Source organism: Grampus griseus (assembly GCF_964374135.1).
Source record: "Grampus griseus genome assembly, chromosome: 13".
Taxonomy (NCBI): Eukaryota; Metazoa; Chordata; class Mammalia; order Artiodactyla; family Delphinidae; genus Grampus; species Grampus griseus.
This window is the reverse complement of record NC_139007.1, coordinates 35,525,348-35,545,083: the sequence shown is the minus strand read 5'-3', so window position 1 is coordinate 35,545,083 and position 19,736 is coordinate 35,525,348. Positions and strand designations below refer to the sequence as shown.

Genomic DNA, 19,736 nt, shown 5'->3' with positions numbered 1-19,736 from the left:
CGAGAAGTAGAGAGGAAACCAGGAAAGAAAGAAGCGGGTGCTTCAAACGGGACCACGCTTGTGCAGACGCGGCGGCGGACTTGGAGCAGCGGGGCGGGGAGTCCTGGCCGAGGCCCGGGACTCCGCCCGCCGGGGGGCGCCGGGACGCTGGGCGCGTGCGCTGTGCGGCCCCAGCCCCGGCCGCAGCTGCCGTGATGCCTATTTTAGTCAAAGCCGCTGCGGACGCGGGGACCCGGCACCGGCCGAGCAGCCTCCCGACTCGCCGATCGGCCGAGGCTTTCGCGTCGGGCTCCCGTCGAGCCTTCGCGTCCGTGTCCCCTGCGCCCCGCCGCTGCCACCCCAAACTTTGGCCAGCACCGCCCGGGCTCCGCGCCAGGGACGAGCCAGGTAAGGAGCGGGAGGCGCAGCGGCCGCGGGCTCCCACAACGCGCCCGGCTATTTGCAGCCTCGAGCTCCCGCGGCTAAATCGGGAAGCGAAAGTTAGATCCCTTCTCAACTGGGAGCAACTTTGCCCTCCCGGGCGGCGGCTGCCTGTTCTCGGTTCCCCGGCCGCCGGGAACCCCGCCCTCTCCTCGCTGGCTGCGCCCTCGCGGGGTTCCCTGTCCTTGGAAGCCGCCCTTCACCCTGGGTCTGGGCGTCGCGGTCACACAGACCCTCGGATGTCAACTGCCGCCACTCGGGTCTGGCAGCGCCAGCGTCCTCGGGCGCTTGGGCCCCATCGGGTGCTGGTTCCCGCGCTCTGCTGCTCGCAAGCTCTAGGTGAGCTCGGCTTCTCCCCTCCCCGAGAGGTTCACAGGGCTCCGGGCCCGCGAACCCACTACGGCTCCTCCTCGCCCCCTGTAGGGCCTCCGGGTCCCACGCGGAGGCAACGCGCAGCCGGGCTCACCGGGTCGCGCGCTCTGGCCTGGCGCTGCGAATGCGAGGTGGGTCAGGGCGCTCACTGCACACCCGTCGTGGCCCGAGAGCCTCGGATCAAGACCAGTTGACACAGACCTTCCCTCTTTAAGGAGCGAGGTGAGCTGGGCGCCTGGGGAGAGCAGATGGCTGGGGAAACCGAGATCTACCCGCGTCCTCGTTTCCGAGGCTTTGGGAAACGTGTTGTTGGCCAGATAAGTCTCAGAAACTGCTGGCTTTGGAGCAAGAATAAGTACGAAAAGACTCTTAGCAACATAGTGCCCTTGTCATTCCGAAGATAAACGAAGGTTCAGTTAGAATCACGGAATGAATTGCGCTAGTCTATGAGCACGACTTTTGCTCACTGCTGTTATCTTCTTCGTTTGCGTAGTTTGGTGAAGGATTAATGTTAGTTTCACCATTTAGCTATATAGCCCTGCACACACCTACCTGAAAAGCAATAGATAAACAGGCCTTAACTAGAACAGGTAATTTAAGAAATCAGCCTCCGAGGAAAAAGAAAATTTCTCTTGATTTAGTCAAAATTAACCTGAACGTTTACCAATTTACCAGTCTAACCTTCCTCGTTAGACTCATTCATTCTCTGTATAAGGATAGTTCAGTGCAAGCCACATAAATCTATTAAGTAGTGGTCAAAGGAAGGTGAAACCTTTGGCAAGCAAGAGGTTTCCGTATTTATTGGCAAGATCCGATCCATATTTATTGACAGTAGGTTACTGGCATTTCAAAATAGACATATAAATAAGTATACCTAGATAAATAATAGACATATAAACATACAAATAAAATAAATTATGTATAATATATAATGTTAATTACTCTACAATATATATTGAATATAGAAAATTAAATAAATATATGGACTATACATATATTTTTAACAAGGTGTGGTGCATCAAAATATGTTGTAGGATTATCTCACCTTTTAAAAATTCTTTTCACCGTGTCCTTGGTTCTTGGGTTAGTAGATCATAGTTTTCCTATCATTTCTCTTGACCAGAAATTGGTACTTTTAGTGCCAGTTGGAGAAATTTTAAAAGCCTGAAATTGAATTACAGTGAATTAGTTGGCAGTACAGGTGTCATCAGGTGGATGTGAGGGGGACTATGTATTACTTAACTGACTATATAAATATCTATTAGAGCCACAGACTATTAAAACTTGAAGGGGTTTCAAAGACCATCTAGTCCAGTTGTCTCAATTCCCAGGAAGAAGCCAACCCAAGGAGCAGAAGTGACTTTCCCTGGCTTATGTGGCTCCCTGGCGCTTGTAGTATAGAACCTGACCCTCCCAGCCTCAGGCAGGCTTGGCACTCCCCTATCTTTCCTACTGAGGTTTGGGGAGACAGAAAAGTAATTTCTAAAAATGTCTGTCATTTTTGTGTACCTTCCATATGGCTTTCACCTCTGGCATTCTCTACAGAGAAAAGGCCTTGGATATACTTAGGTGAATATGACTTTGTCCCTGTCTCGTAGAGAACACAGGTTAGTTAGGGGAACAAATGGGACAATGGGAATGAAAACACATTCTGAAGTGCAGTAGAAATGGCAGTTATTTTTAGCTTATGTAATACTAATGCATAAGCTGATACTGACATCATGAGTGATAGAGGACATTTAATATCATTTTCCCTCTGAAAAACTTACGAGATTAATTCTGATTTGGTTCTTGAAAGCAAACTTTGTATAAATTGAGTTATTAAAATAATGATTCCTCCCCCCATCCTAATAGGTTTGTATTTTTATTGAGCCAAACATTTGGAAGGTAGAGGACTAAGAGGTACAACCTATTATGTATGAAATAAGCTACAAGTATATATTGTACAACACAGGGAATACAGCCAATATTTTATAATAACTATAAATGGAGTGTAACCTTTAAAAATTGTGAATCACCATATCATACACCTGTAACTTGTATAATATTGTACATCACCTGTACTTCAATAAAATAAAATTTGGAAAGTAGCTGAAGTTCCATGATTTCTTTCCTTTTTGCAGCAAATCAATATCTAAGTCAACTATTTCTCATATGTATGAACTGTTCTAGAATTATGGGAAGGGATCTTTAATTGACTTGATCATTTCATTCACAGTTTGTAAATTTAGGCATGTTTAGGTTTCTATCATCTTAAGAGATGTGGAATTCTTTCACATTTATTTATTAACATCCTTTCAAAATGCCCAACCTGATACCAATTGATTCTACCACCTAAAACCTTCATTTTAGTGTGATGGATGAAAAGAAAAAAAATGGAAAAATATGGCTTATTGTGTGACCTTATTTGGAAAGAAAATCATATTTCTAAATTAAATTTAAACATATTTTGGGTCCCCATTGGGAATTCTTTGCCCGAAACAGAACAATTCACATATTCTGTAAATCTACATAGTTTTTGCCAGGGACCAATTTGTATAATTAACAATAGAAAGAGTTTTTTAAGTACCAGAGAGGACAGGTCATATAGTAAGGAAATAGTGCCCTTTTGTGTTAAGGTTTATGTAAGCATGTGTAAAATGTATATTCTTTGAAATGTATTTGCTACAGATTCTAATATTAAATAGTCAAATGTATACTCATGACCCATCTTCCATATAAGGAACCTGGAAGTTTACTATTTTTCAACTTGTGAGATGCAACCAACTAGAATTTTTATGGGAAAGTAAATCTTTAGACAGTTAAAGGAGTAAATGTTAACACTCTCTCTGTACATATAAATGATTATAGTAATATATTTATTATGTCATATATGATACTTTAGAATGTATATATGTATGCTCTAGTGATTTAACAAGAGTATGAAATTAAAGCCTTCCAAATATCCTAAGCCTTCAAATAGTGAATAGTAAGGTGTTAATTTTTTGAAGGTATTAAAAAAATCGTTTTTTTCTCGTTATTTTTCCTGTGTTTGGATTCAGTGTCACTAGTGCGAGTATGATAGAAAGCTATACTAAATAACTGTAATAGCTATGGTTTATGAACATTGGTGATTGTCTTTTAGACTAGTTAATTCCCTCATTTCTCTCTCCCCCTCCAAGTATGTTTAGATAAAAACATATAGATATATGGAGTGATATATATATATATGTATATATAAGAGAATAGTTGTGCACTATGCTAAGTATTTTATATATTTCATTTCCTCATAAAGTCAATGAAGTATTATCATCATTTAACAGATAAGGAAATAGATACATTTAATATGTGACAGAGCTGGGATTTGAACCTAGGTCTGTCTAATTCATAACCACCAGAGAAGTCTATTTACCAACATTTAGTTCTCAGAAATAATTTTAGTATAACACCCATAGGGGTGATAAGATACAGCTGTCATTTTTTGATTGTCCTTTTGTTTATTTGTTTTTATAGGAATTTTCAAGATGAATTATACCAAGTCCAGCCCATTGGCAGAATCAACTGCAATAGGTTTTACACCTGAGTTAGAAACTATCCTACCTGTGCCTTCCAATGAGACCACTTGTGAAAACTGGAAAGAGATACATCATCTAGTTTTTCATGTAGCAAATATTTTTTTTGCAATTGGGTTGGTTATTCCAACTACTCTTCACCTTCATATGATACTTCTTAGGGGGATGTTAACTATAGGTAAGAAACCTAACTGAGATTTTATGTAACTTTTCTATAACTTGCATCAGATGGACTTTGTATTGGGGGTTTCAGAGGATTTACATACTTGTTAACTGCGTAACTGGGTCAATAAACTTTCTATACCTCAGTTTCCCCACGTGTCAAATAAGGGTAAAAATACCACCTCCTGGGGTTGTAAGAATTCGGTGAGTGTGATATCTGACTTACAGTAGTGCCTGGCACATCGTAAGTACTCTATAGTTTTAACTATCATTATTTGAATAGGCATTTACTTGCTGCAGCAAGTAAAGCAACACAGGGAACAAAAACAGTTACCCAGACAAAATAGTTCAAGTAAAATTTGGGGGGTGGTGTGCTCTGTTAACCCTGATGAAGCACGTTAAATTAATCCACATCAAAATACTAAAACAATCGAATTTACTATTTTAGCCAGTGATCCTTGACAGATTACTCTCTGTGTGATTATGTCCCTGGTGATTCATTTATTCAGGTGCATTTTTGAGCACCTGTAATATGTCAGACAGAAATTGACAAATGCAGTCCCCATCCTTGAGAAAGACACTCTTTTGGGGGCTGGAGAGAAACAGATGGGCGGTCACATAGGACAGATCAGATGCTGTGATGCAGGTGTGCACCCAGTGCCAGGGAGAAATGGACAGCATGATGGGCTCAGCAGAAAGGCAGACCAGGGTCCACTGAAGAGACAACTTTGGAGCTGGTTTTGGGAGGATGAGAAGGATTTCTCTGAGTGTGAGTGTGTATGGTATCCAGGGAAAAGGCACAGAGGAGAGGGAGATTCAGCATGTTGAGGGAGAATGAAGAGTAGCTCATTGTGCCTGAAATATATGACAAATGACAAGGAAGGGTCAAAGAAGGTGGTAGAAGGGTAGCTAGAAGGTAGCTTGTAGGACTTCTGTGGCTGTTACCTCTGAGTCAGGTAGGGATTACAGCAGGAGGAGCAGAGTACCGAGTGAAAAAATAAAACCACACCCTGTAAAAAGCAAAAGCTAATTATGACTTTTAAGACAGAGTTTTGGAGGTGGAACAGACCAAGGGAGATCACCTAGTCCAACACTTGATAAACAAAGAAACTGAGGCCTTGGAGAAGTTAAATGACTCATCCAAAATTAAGACTAGGAAAAAGTGGTCAAACCAGGACTATAATTCAGGTCCTCCAGCTTCCCAGTCAGTCCTTCCATTATGTTACCCTGTCTCCTTTAAGTAATAAGATTTTACATGTCTTCAATACTTGCTACGCAATATTACCTAAAGAACCTTAAAATTTTTATATTTTGGGCTATTATTCAGGTGCCCCAAATCATTCTGATGAAATTTTAAAATTGCAAAAGAATAACTTTTTTAAATGGGAGATTTAGTTTTTATGTGCATATGTGCTGTTGATATATTTGTGTTGATAATTGATATTGATAATTTTATTTTCAATTTAAACTATATATTGATTTTCCCATCATAAAACTGATCAAAAGAAACTGCAAATTTGCACAAACCTCTTAGAAAACAGTTCTTTAGTGTCGTCAAAACCTATAAAGTTATTCCCTTGGCTCACTGTCAGGTGATCCACCGTAACTAAGCAAGCAGTCACAAGAACAGATACATTTTTATGTATAAAGCTGTTTTTGCTACTTGTCAAAAATTACAGCCAAAACATTTCACCTGTCTACCAGGAGGGAGATAGTTAAATAAATTATGGTTTAATTAATTACAGTCATTAAAAACTATGTATACGAAGAGTTTTAATGAAATGGGAAAATCACTGCAATAAGTAAAAGAATAGGTTTTAAATTGTGAATTCCTTAGGTTTGCCATCAGGTAAAAATACAAAAAGACTGTGAGGAAGTATTAAATAGCAATAGTGGTTGTCTTTAAGTAGCAGAATTATGAAGTTGTTTTTCCTCCTTTAAAAAATGGTTTTTATACTTTACAAGTTCTCTGCAACAAAGTGTGTTTTGGTTTTGTTTGTTTTGGTAATCAAACAAAAACCAAAATGTAACTTAATGTGATATTTGTCTTAGGTATTTCTAAGATGTGTTTGGTTTATTTTATACATGGAGGATGACAAATGTATTAAGCTACATGCTGAAGCTACTCTAGACACCTAACATGCCCACTTCATTATTCAACAGGATGTACCCTTTACATCGTCTGGGCCACTCTCTACCGATGTGCCTTGGATATCATGATCTGGAACTCGGTGTTCCTGGGGATCAACATTTTGCATCTTTCATATCTTTTGTACAAGAAAAGACCGGTAATTACTAACAATTAATTAATAAAGAAGAGACTTTAAAGCTGTTGCTTTTCAAGTACTTTGTTCAGACCTTAGAATGAGCATCTAACATCTTTAGGCCCTTTAATATCATTTTTCTGAAGATGAGACTTTCTATGAAAGTCTTTCTAAGACTTTCACTTTCTTTCTGAAAGTGAAATATTTGAGCACCACGAAATTTGTTCTACCAACGAGTTTTTAAAACGTCTTTAATCATTAGGGCAATTTAGACATGAGAGAACATGACAGTATTCTCTCTTTTTAGTCATCTAACTTCATTATTTATTTTGCCTATTGATATTCAAATGTCACTCTGGAAAATCTTTGCCTTGTTATAAAATTAAGTGCTCAGAGACAACTTCCGTGAACTTGCTAATGATTTACAAATAGCTTATGCTATTTTTTCATGCTATTTTTTAAAATGTAATAGCTGTTTTTTTTCTTATGTCCAAAATACTCATTTAAGGAAATCACCATTTTTGGTGAGTTGTTATGAAAACACTAGTCTTTAACTTTTTCTTTTCCACTCCTTGTTGTATTTCCTTGGTCATACCAAGAACAAACAGATGTAAACAGAATAGGAAAATAGCATGGCTCCTAGAAATCACTCCACAGCTGTTTGTTGACTGTCCAAAGCACATACAAATATTCAGTAAAGTAGAAGATAACATGCTTGCTCTAGTCGTATGTTCAAGGCCAGACATGCACATAGAAAACTATTAGAAAACAAGATAATTCATAGGAAATTATAATTTTGATGATACAGGTGATATATGTAATAGGCATTCCACTAGACTGTCATCTCCTCAAACATTGTAACCCAGTCTGTTTTGCGTACTGTATTAGTCAGTTTTCACTACATTATGCTGTGTAACAAACAATCTGACAGTCTCAGTGCCTTATAACAGCAACAGGTTTTTTTCCTTACCAACCTAATATATGGACTTTGGCAGCTGTGATTCTATTCCATGTGTCTTCTTCATTTCAGGGTCTCTGCTGAAGCAGCAGGTTCTATTTGGACATGCATTCTCATGGCAGAGAGAAAAATATAAGGGAACAAAAGAAACACCCAATGTTTCTTTAAACTTCTGCTCCCATTTCACTGGCCAAAGCAAATGACATGACCAAGCCTGATGATGTGGGGGTAGGATAGGATAAGAGGATATATGATCCTCTGACGGGGGTGGAAGCAGCAAATAGTTGGAAACAATAATATCATCTACCACAATTACTGTTGTATTCCCGGTTCCTGCCAAGCATGGTTAGCACTTAATTGATGCTCAAGAAAACACTTGATAAGTGGATGCTTTCAAAGAGAAGAATTAAGAGGGCTTCATGAAGGAATTGGGACTTGAGCTAAGACTTGCAGGATGAGCAGATTATGAATATGAGTCAGTTTTTCAGTTCGCATGTTCATTGCTGTGCCACATTGGCTAGTGTGCATGCCAGAAGTGAGACAGATTTGTGAATTATTTTAAACACTCATTATGAGAGCTGTGGAGTGGAGAAGGTAGATGATAATAATGATAAGGATTTCAGCTTCTGAATATCAGAACTTACTAGAACCCCAAGTTCTGAGCATAAGATTCAGAAGTTGCTGATGTGATGGTAGCACCAAGTAAGTAAATCACTTAGCATCTGTGCTTTTGTTTCTTCTCTGACAATAAACCCACCTTTTTGAAAAATATAAATGCTAGTACTTCGTTCAAATGAAACAGCAGGACAAGTGAGAGCACTGCAAAGGCTGCAGTGACATCTGAGCAGCCCTGGTCATTTGCGTCTGTAAGCTTCATGGTGTGGCCACCGTAGATTTCATTGAGACGGACGATCATTTGAACCCCAGAGTTCATTCACATGCTGTACAGATTTCCCAGACTAATGCTGGGTGCAAAGATGGGGCTTGACCCGGGGCTTGAATAGTCTGACAGCAGAGGTGATTGAGCCATTTTGCTTTCCCTCCCTCTAGCATCCAGCCTTACTGGCCAGTGGGTTCTCTATTCTACCGAGATTATGGTAGCTCAGGATGAGACTACTACCTGGAAACTTTTTTACTCTTCACTTTGCTACAGAATAAATGAGAAGCAGCAGTTGCAGCTGTGGATGTTTGCTTTCCTATATTAACTCATTAGATAATAATTATATATAGAAAAAGTGTTTAATGTATGTATCCTCATAAATTTGTTTCCAAGTTGATTCCTAATTTACGTACTTATTTTCTTGCTGTAATATTTCAAAGTTAGTGTAATTTCCTTCTGTGAAACAAAAGTATTCTAAAAATGAAAAGGTTTTATGTTGTTTATAGGAAATGCTAAGATTGGCAAGGTGAATGTTGTGACAGCATTCGAAACCTCCACGGTTGCTTGGTAGCGCATAGAAAGAGATGTACTCAATGGTGCAGATCTTCACCATATGCTCACAGGGTTCCGTTTAACTGCAAAAGTGCCCTTTCGGCGTCTAAATTTACATCACCACTTACTCTTCTGTGTCAGATTCCATTGACCAACACTCAGAAGGGTGATGGCATCCATTGCAGATTTGTTTATTCTCAAAATCCCTATTTAGACCACAGAAGCCAATGTTTTGGTGTTGCTGTGTTAGTGTGGCATCTGCTCACTGCTGCCTTTCAGGTAAAAATCGAAAAGGAACTCAAAAGCATCTACCATCGATTGTTTGAACCACTCCGTGTGTCTCCAGATTTGTTCAAAAGATTAACTGGACAGTTTTGCATGATCCAAACATTGAAAAAGGGCGAGACCTATGCTGCAGAGGATATAACCTCAGTTGACGACCGTCTGAGTATTCTCCTGAAGGGAAGGTAAGTGCTCTGTGGAAATCGAAATGCTTCGTTTGCCTGGAATCCTCTTCTGGCTTCTGGGTAGGAAAAATGAATGAAAGGAAATGTTGCTGACCAATGAAGGAAGTGATCACAGAGCTGGTTGGTGGTGAATTTTCATCAGACAACTGCATTTTAGAATATTACAGAGCAACATGGTAAAATTATGTAGAATTTATTGCTGTGAATCTTGTTGATGTCAGGGTTTTCATTTGTGAAGTTTTCAACTTTTTTGGAAGTTTTATTTAAATTTAATGAGGCAGAATTGTAATAGGTTTAAATTGGGCGTTAAAATTTAAGGAGCTTATGCGTGTCTCAGAGGTGACTTGCTTAATTTTTTGAACATCACAGAAATACAACTTCTAGGAATATCAGTCTCCTTGGGAGACAGCCAGTGTCTGTTCCCTCTCAAAAGTGTCCCAGTTTGAGTAATTAATTATATGGTCACTCCAGCTATAACAGCAATGATAACCATTGGAAGGCACATGTCTTCTTCAATACGGACACTTTTTTTCCCTTGTTGTTGGTGAAATTTACTTTGAAATTAATGCCTCAGGAAGGGCTTTTTAATTATGTCAGTCACCTGGGGGGGAGTCTTTAAAATTTTACAAAATACAAACCCATAAGATTATGGAGATTTTTAAGGCTTGTCACATTATGTGTGGATTATTATGCATTTATTAACACTAATTTCTGTTATCAGAATGAAGGTCTCCTATCGAGGACACTTTCTGCATAATATTTACCCCTGTGCCTTTATAGATTCTCCTGAATTTAGATCAACCCAGATGCACAAAGGTGAAAAATTCCAGGTATGTTTTGGCATGATTTTTAAGAAGATTGAAACTAGTTCATGTCTCATTCAAAATCCAAAGGATATGGATGGGAAAGTGGCCGTGATTTACTGAAAGAAGAGATTACCATACGGAACATATAGTGTGACCCCATTTCTGTAAACCTTAAAGTAGTGTGTATGTGTACACAGGAAGAGGTCTAGAAAGATCTATCCTGATTTAGCCATTGTGTTAACACTGTTATTTCTGGGTTGTGAGTTTGATTGCTTTTTTGTGTTCTTCCTTTTTGCTTATTTGAATTTTTATGATTTCTCCATAGAGAACATCTAATGCTCTTGTTATGAGAAAAAAGGAAAATGTCAATTATAGATAATCAGTGTTCTTAAAACATGTAATTGGTTACTTTTATTGGGGAAAAACAGAAAACTGACTTTGCCCTAGAGAACCTACTTTGTTAATCCTTATGAAAAAAAAACTGTAACCACTTTACTCTTTTAAATTTAATGAATATGTTTAAGGGCAAAGAATGAAGTTCTTCACAATTACAATAATTTGAACATGACTACTTAGCCTGATTCTTTTTTGTATCTTAAAAAAAGTGCTCCATTATGTGACACTTCGTTCTGATTCTTTCTGCGAGTGTCCAGCTCTCCTTTTTTATTCCCCTCATTATTGTTAGGAGAGTAACCAAGAAAATGGGTGAGAGTTTCCTTTAGTCTCAGTCTCTAGATAAACAGAAGTAAGGAAATATCCTGAGAACAGGTTTTCTTATGAGCCGGAGGGTAAATGTATTTAGGTAGGAAATGGAATAGAAGGGGATGCTATCACCTGAGGGAGGAGAAAATCAGTGTTTCTTGATGACAGAATCTTATCTTTGAGTCTTATTCTGAAATGCCACACAATTTGGGATGCCACATGGAGATAAAAGGGCACATTCACAGACACTACTTAAGTGTATTTACAATGGTGTCAGGCCTGCCCTGCTCCTACCCTGCCTGAGTAACTGGCCTGAGTAACCACATACCTGGTTAAAGTTATGTGCATTTACTAGAAGGTCTCATATAAATTTGCCACCTGGCTGCGGTGCTGGCTGCAAGCTCACTGAGCTTAAGACAGAGGAGTAAGCAGCTGCTGTGCCCTGTCTCCCCTCATTTACACTTTCCCTTGCGTTTTCAAGGGTCAGCTCTGCACTGAGGTTTATTCTTATAGTATCTTTAATCACCACCATCTACAGACTGGCACAGGGCCACTTCTTTTCTCTCTCCCTCTTTCCTCTGACCACCTTACAATTTCTTCTTCCAAAGCCCAACATTTATCTGCTGCACCCATTTCTCTCTTTATAGTAGCAAGTGGTTTTACACAATAGCTCAGTTTCATATAATCCTGAAGAGACTGGCCTTTGGGGAAAAGGTGGGAACTGAACCTCCTCTGTTTCCAGAAGCACATAGCCCCTGGGATATAACATGTACTGTCTTTTCCACCGGACTTCAAATTATGTTATAGTTATAATTCAATTAACAACAAGAAAGGCATTTCTGCCACTGGTCACAGTTCTTTTTCTTCTTGGGGACTAGGGATTGGGATTCGGTAGTTGAGAAATGTTCCTCATGTTTCTAAAAACATGACCAAACTCGAGGTGCCTTAGCTGAGTGAAGGCTATTTATTCAGTCTTTCCGAAGACTAGTCAGCTTTTCTCGGCATAGAGTCTGGTGTGCATTTCCTGATGGGTCAATGGGTAAAACCTACGCTGGCATCATCGAGACTGTCTCCTGTACAGCTGGAGCAGATTCCCATCAGAGTAAGCCCTCGGGAAAGATTCTGTTTTGATTATTTACCAAATGTTCCTACTGGCAGATACTCAACAGTAAAAATAGCTGTTGCACATCTGTGTAGGAGTATATTGCCTCTTCCTGAAGCGAGTTCGCAGTGAAAACTGGCAGGTGCTCCCAGGACCAACTTTTCGCTATCTGTGCCAGTGGCATTTACACCTGAGAGTCAATGGCTAGACGTCTCCGTCCACATGCCTTTTTACCTGCTAATCTCATTTTTCTCTAACTCTGAACAGTTACAAGTGTTCTGGCAAGGAGCTGCTTCCTTTGCATTTTTCTTTCTTTAAATTCATTCTTTGGTAGGGGTGCTACTGAATTCTACCATAGGGTGAAAGGAGGAAAGGAAGCAAGTGGACTCGATGACTGTCCCTTGAGATTACACAGTGAATGTTGTTCAGGAATGTGCGGTAATTATGATGACCGGCAGAGTGACAGAGCTGAGACGACGACTCTAAACTTCCAGCTGCCCCCTAGGTGCTGTGTTAGTACTTACAGACCCAAGCTGCTGCTTAGAACTGTTGGAGAATCTTGAGTATCATTATCACAAAAGGTAGTTTTTTGTGTTTGGTTTCTTCTTTGTACAGTTTCATATCCAGCGAGCTTTGCCACTTCCATTTTTCTTTTGGATTTTACCTCCCGCTGTTGCCTTCCCATAGTCAATAGCACATCCTGTGCTGTGAAGCTTGAAAATCAAACCTTTATTGACTTTAAAGGAAGAAGAATGTCTTGGAGGCAGATGTCCAAGCTCTGGTGAAATAAATGAACACTGAGTTATAACTGGCTTTTAAATAAAACCTTATCTTAGTGTTAAGTAAATCTTTGGGTTAAGTTGCAAAGCAATTTAATCTGCCAGTCTTGACTCTGCTGTGTTTTAGTGCAGATGAAAACTCAGTAAGAATTAGCTGAATAGACCACCTCCAGGACATTTTTATGTTCCTGGTGTGTGAAACTTTGTGCAGTACACAAATAAAATAATAAATTCTCCCCTGAGGACAGTCAGTCAGTCACAGTGTCAGACTGCCATTCCCATTCCAGGACATTCAGCAATTCCCTCCGACGCTCTTTTTCTTGATAAGGTCTTTTCATTATGTAAGGGCGTAGGATTGGTTTGGGACTAATCCAGCACCTTGAGGTAATCACAGCAAACCCGGTTACAAACGCTTAGTCTAATTCCCTACCTGAGAGAAATTCTTTTGTGTCTTCCATTACCGTGTTTGCTTTTATTTCTTCTGTGAAATTCTTCACAAGAACTCAAGCATGGCACTGCTGAGGTACCCTAATAACCTAAGAAGCAAATGTATTTCATGGAAGCTTTAAAAATTCCTAGATTGCATCATAAAAATTCTTCATTAAAGATATGTTTCACTTGACTGTTGTAACAGGAAATCATTAAGTAAGTCTATTTGACAGTAATGAAGCATTAGCTATCCACTGAAATGACCTCAGTCGATATGCTAACTACCTGCTTCCAGCTAAATGCCTGCTCTTAGGGACTTGTAAGACTCATACATACTGTAGGTATAGCTTACTATTTGAATATTGTTACTACATTTAAATTGAATAATAATTTTAACAGGTTTAAAATCGTTTTCCACCATCAATAAGAAATGGTTGCCTAGTCGCATGTAAATCAATGAAGTCAGAACACACCCTCTGACCATACACAAAAATAAACTCAAAATGGCTTATAGACTTAAACATGAGACATGCCACCATAAGACTCTTAGAAGAAATCATAGGCAAAACATTCTCTGACATAAATTGTATCAATGTTTTCTTAGGTCAGTCTCCCAAGGCAATAGAAATAAAAATAAAAACCAACAAATGGCACCTAATCAAACTTACAAGCTTTGGCACAGCAAAGGAAACCATAAACAGACTGAAAAGACAACCTACGGAATGGGAGAAAATATTTGCAAACGATGCGACCGACAAGGGCTTAATTTCCAAAATATACAAACAGCTCATACAACTCAACAACAACAAAAAACCCAATCGAAAAATGGGCAGAAGACCTAAATAGACATTTCTCCAAAGAAGAAATACAGATGGCCAATAGGCACATGAAAAGATGTTCAACATCGTTAATTATTAGGGAAATGCAAATCAAAACTATAATGAGGTACCACCTTACACAAGTCAGAATGGCCACCATTAAAAAGTCTATAAATAACAAATGCTGGAGAGGGTGTGGAGAAAAGGGAACCCTCCTACACTGTTGGTGGGAATGTAAGTTGGTGCAGCCACTGTGGGAAACAGTATGGAGGTTCCTTAGAAAACTAAAAATAGAATTACCATATGATCCAGCAGTCCCACTCCTGGGCATATATCCAGACAAAACTATAATTCAAAAAGATACATGCACCCCAATGTTCATTGCAGCACTATTCACAATAGCCAAGACATGGAAACAACCTAAATGTCCATCAACAGATGAATGGATAAAGAAGATGTGGTACATATATACAATGGAATACTACTCAGTCATAAAAAATAATGAAATAATGCCATTTCCAGCAACATGAATGAAACTAGAGATTATCACACTAAGTGAAGGAAGTCAGAAAGAGAAAGACAAATACCATATATCACTTATATGCAGAATCTAAAATATGACACAAATGAACCTATCTATGAAACAGAAACAGACTCACAGACATAGAGAACAGACTTGTGGTTGCCAAGCAGGAGGGGGTTGGGGGAGGGATGGAGTGGGAGGCTGGGGTGAGTAGATGTAAGCTATTATATATAGAATGGATAAGCAGCAAGGTTCTACTGTAGAGCACAGAGAACTATATTCAGTATCCTATGATAAACAATAAAGGAAAAGAATATTAAAAAAGAATATATATGTATAACTGAATCACTTTGCTGTACAGCAGAAGTTAACATTGTAAATCAACTATACTTCAATAAAATAAGTGGCTTCCTACTGTATATAAAGTAGATAAACAACAAGGACCTACTATATAGCACAAGGAACTGTATTCAGTATGTTGTAATAACCCATTATGGAAAAGAATCTGAAAAAGGATATATATATATATATATATATATATATATATGTATAAATGAATCCCTTTGCTGTATACCTGAAACACTGTAAATCAACTATATTTCAATTTTTTTTTTTTCTTTTTTTGCGGTACGCGGGCCTCTCACTGTTGTGGCCTCTCCCGTTGTGGAGCACAGGCTCCGGACGCGGCTCAGTGGCCATGGCTCACGCGCCCAGCCGCTCCGCGGCATGTGGGATCTTCCCGGACTGGGGCACGAACCCGTGTCCCCTGCATCGGCAGGCGGACTCTCAACCACTGCGCCACCAGGGAAGCCCTACTATACTTCAATTTTTAAAAGACATTTTAAAAAATATAGGAAATGGTGGCTAAGAAAATTATAGCATCATTTTGAAAGTATTATTGCCTCAGGGCAACTTGAGGTTATTAAAATGGTTGAAGAAAAGTTAAATGCATATACATCACCTAAGTGCAACGACGACTTCTTTTCTTGGATGATTTCCAACTCCTCTTTTAACTTCTTCCCCCACTGTTCATGAACTGTATCTTCCAAAGGCATGGATGACATCTGCGCAAAATGAAGGGACCTCAACATTCCTAACCCTTTCTTCAACGCTTGGGTGCCGGACTGGGCCACTGTGTGTGCCCGGTGCTCACTTTCTCTAATTACTCCTCTAGAATGTTACTTGGTTGCCTTCTGTTTGCGTGCCCATCTCCTACTATCTCTGGGAACTCCTCGGGACTGGTTATATGGCTCTCGACCTTATACTTGACCTTATACTTCTTTAAATCTTTTTTTTCCCCTTGGTCACATGTCTTTACTTATTATCAGCTTCCTCCACTAGAATGTAGGCTTCAGGACATCGTGTTCAGCTGTTCTTTGTATGCAGGATTCTTGATGGTGAGTCAGCCTTGTGGTCACTTCACCAAATGCCTTTCTCTGTGACTGTCTTGATGAATCTAGGACACGTTGGGTAGGGTTTGGCCTGGTGGAAAAACATGCCTGGGCTGGAAGTCAGCAGTGCTCACTCCACCATTCATTAACATGTGTACCTGCCTAAGTTTTGTGGTGCTTCTCATTTGTTTTTTTATAACTTTATAAATTTATTTATTTACTTATTTATGGCCGCGTTGGGTCTTCGTTGCTACACGCGGGCTTTCTCTGGTTGCGGCGAGCATGGGCTACTCTTTGTTGCAGTGCGCGGGCTTCTCATTGCAGTGGCTTCTTTCTCTTGTTGCGGAGCACAGGCTCTAGGCGCCCGGACTTCAGTAGTTGTGGCCCGCAGGCTTGGTAGTTGCGGCTTGTGGGCTCTAGAGCGCAGGCTCAGTAGTTGTGGCGCACGGGCTTAGCTGCTCCGCGGCATGTGAGATCTTCCCGGACCAGAGATCGAACCCGTGTCCCCTGCATCAGCAGGCAGATCCTTAGCCTCTGCGCCAGCAAAGAAGCCCCCTGGTGCTTCTCATTTGGCATCTGGAAAATGAGGAAGAATCTTATCCGTCTTACCTCAAAGGCAATTTTAAGGACCTGCTTACATGATAGATGTAAAAGCACTTTAAATGTTAAAGTACAATACATACTTAAAGTGAGTGGCATTATGTGTACCTGTCATTTCCTACTCATTCTCTACCATTTTCCCCTGTTCTGTATTTGTCAAAACACTTACTGCCACCTGAGATTGTCACATTTCTTTATTCATCATCGGCTTCCTCCACTGGAATGTAAGCATCACAGGGCAAGGATCTTGGCTTTTTTGTTCACAATGGTAACCTCGGTGCCTTGAACCGTGTCTGGCATAAAGTACGAGCCTAACAATGTACGTTGAAAGAATAAATGAAATTTAGTGTTTTACGGAGCCATAGAGCTGCTGATGCATTTCTTAAATCCCAATGTGTTTGGTTTGGGGGATTTATTGTTTAATGTATTTAATATTATTTAATAGAATAAATAAGTGCAGCTTTATTTTTCTAGGAACACTGACCCACGTTTTGTAGCCAAACCCTCTCATTTACTAAAGGTCAGATTTCAACCACTGACATAAGGAGAGAAGCTGGGTTTTCTGTTTTCTCTCCTAGTAGACATAAATACCTCCTTGTCATCTGAAATATGTTTAATTTTTTTACTAACAAAGGGTAAAGAGCTCCTCTGGAAATCTTTGCTCTGAGCCCAGATATGACTTCATGTCAATTTAGAAACCTTTATTAACCTCCCACTTGGACAAGCATTGGGTTTAATGTTGAAGATGTAAAAATGGTTTTTGCCTTCAACAGTATTTGTGTTCATATGTTAATTTCTTCATCAGTAAACCTGCACTGAGCACCACTCAGTGTTGGAAGCCAGGCATTCAGTATGAAGATGCACAGTCCCTGCCCTCAGGGTGCTCAGGAGAGAGAGTGGACCACGGATGAGCTTGAGTTCAGTGATAGGAGTGCCACGTGAAGCTGACAGAAGGACCTGCATGGGAGGAAGGGTGTCCTGACCCTGAACTTGGAGTGAGGGCGTGGCCCCTTGCTCTGGAGAGAGGATGTATTTAAGGAATACTTAAATTCTGTGTAGTGCAATTACAATGCTTTCCCATTTTCCTATATAATAACACTTAAGGAAAAGGTATGGTTTCCCAGTTCTGAGCTAACTGGGGGATCTCTGTGTGTGTCCCCAGTGGGCTACCCTTGGTAGGTCACACTCAAGAAATACCTATGACAGAAGGACCCAGAGAAGGACCCTTACTAGCCATATTTATCAGTAACCATCTGGGCCCTAAAACCAATTCACGTGAGTCTGCTTTCTCATTCTCTAGTATAATTATCTGGATATAAAGAAATATTTCGCCATAAATTGTACATCCAACTGAGACATCAGTCTAGCACACTCCGTAGCAGTGCTATTGACACGGTGGCCATTCTTCTATCACCAGACCTCACAAAACAGAACAACAAAACTTGAAGACTTTGCTTTCATTTAGTCTACAGATTGCTTGGTTTTAAATGTAATGTTATACTTAGTTATAGAAGCGAGTGTGTATGGATCTTATTTTAACTAATATGACACAGCATTGCTATGATAATATCCACTAAATTATTCTACTCTTCCCTCCCCCCAGGTTACTAACATCATAATTCATACACATTTTTCTCTCTGTTTCTTTGGCAGGTCACCATTATTGCAGATGATAACTGTAGATTTTTATGCTGGTCAAGAGAAAGATTAACTTACTTTCTGGAATCAGAGCCTTTCCTATATGAAATATTTAGGTATCTTATAGGAAAAGACATTACAAATAAGCTCTACTCATTGAATGATCCCACCTTAAATGATAAAGTAAGTGTTTTTCTGAGTCTGTTTTGTTAAATACATATGCATAGTTAGGTATGTCTCCTTTTATGCAATATATATTTTCCTGAATCTTCATTAATTAGTCATATGTTAAGTGAAGTGGGGATGCTTATAATTTAGAGACCCTTCAGGGAATCATTTCTCAAGCGTGAGGAGATATTATGCAATTATTATATTTTCCACGACCTGGTGAGGTGTCTGTGAATGTCAGGGACCTCCATTTGTGGTGATGAGGTGCTAACCTCTTCATAAAGAGTCTTTCAAGCAATCTAAGGAAGATGATAAATGAATGGAAGAACTAGGCAGTGGTATAGGCCATGGAAGGCGGGGCAGGGGGAAGTTGCAGACTGATAAATGCTGATCAGCCCCAGCAAGCAGGAGGTTGGCTTTTTAACCCTGTGTTTTCCAGTCTTGCACATTCTACTGGTCAGGTACCCTCCCAGAACGCCCATAAGTGACGAGAGGTATGGGATGGAAGCCTGCGTCCATTCGGTTAGGAATTTCAGAGCTGTCTAGATCTCCAACGATTTGCAGTTTGATCTCCACTTCCCCACATTTGCTTAGAAGGAAATTAAAATGATTACAGAAGAGAACTTGCAAACCTTGTTTCCGTGATAAGTACTGTTCTCCAGGGACTATGAGTATGGGTGTGTGCGCTCTTCGAGTTATCTTGGTGAAGGCGGTTATCAAATTAGGTTGGTGCTTATTATTTTTCAGATTCATAAATAGGCTATTGAGTATATTACATTTTTCCTAATGTATTTGTAGTAATAGCTTATAATAAAAATTAGAGCTACCATTTATTGGGCACTGACTGTGTACCAGATAGTCTTCTATTTCAAGGAAAAGTAAATGTTACTTACAGGGAATAGATGATCTAAGTCTCATGGCACTCAGAAATCTTACAACTTTGCTTTATAGACGGTCCAGAAGTTGGACCACCAGCTCAGCCTTTGCACACAGCTGTCCATGCTGGAAATGAGGAACAGTATAGTCAGCTCCAGTGAAGATGAAGACGGCTTACACCAGTTTCTTCGGGGCACCTCCAGTGTTTCCTCTCTTCGTAAGTTATCCCCACACTGGGATTCTGATGGATATTGCTAGAAAAGAACAAATGGCAACTT

At 39.9% G+C, this 19,736-nt stretch overlaps 1 protein-coding gene across 3 annotated transcripts in view; it reads left to right on the top strand.

Annotated features, from left to right (window-relative positions):
- The first annotated feature begins 227 nt into the window (after nt 1-227).
- Nucleotides 228-19,736, top strand: part of POPDC1 (popeye domain cAMP effector 1) — a 41,699-nt gene continuing 22,190 nt past the window's right edge. Inside the window, exons 1-8 of one of the 3 annotated variants that reach the window (XM_082668619.1) lie at nt 254-387; nt 844-1,014; nt 4,285-4,521; nt 6,669-6,793; nt 9,439-9,626; nt 10,348-10,456; nt 18,430-18,597; nt 19,534-19,675. In XM_082668619.1, the coding sequence (XP_082524745.1) occupies nt 4,296-4,521; nt 6,669-6,793; nt 9,439-9,626; nt 10,348-10,456; nt 18,430-18,597; nt 19,534-19,675 (958 nt within the window). In that variant the 5' untranslated portion in view covers nt 254-387; nt 844-1,014; nt 4,285-4,295. Of the gene's footprint in view, nt 388-645; nt 760-843; nt 1,015-4,284; nt 4,522-6,668; nt 6,794-9,438; nt 9,627-10,347; nt 10,457-18,429; nt 18,598-19,533; nt 19,676-19,736 lie in introns of those variants that run through there. The other 2 variants (XM_082668620.1, XM_082668618.1) reach the window with 2 other exon arrangements.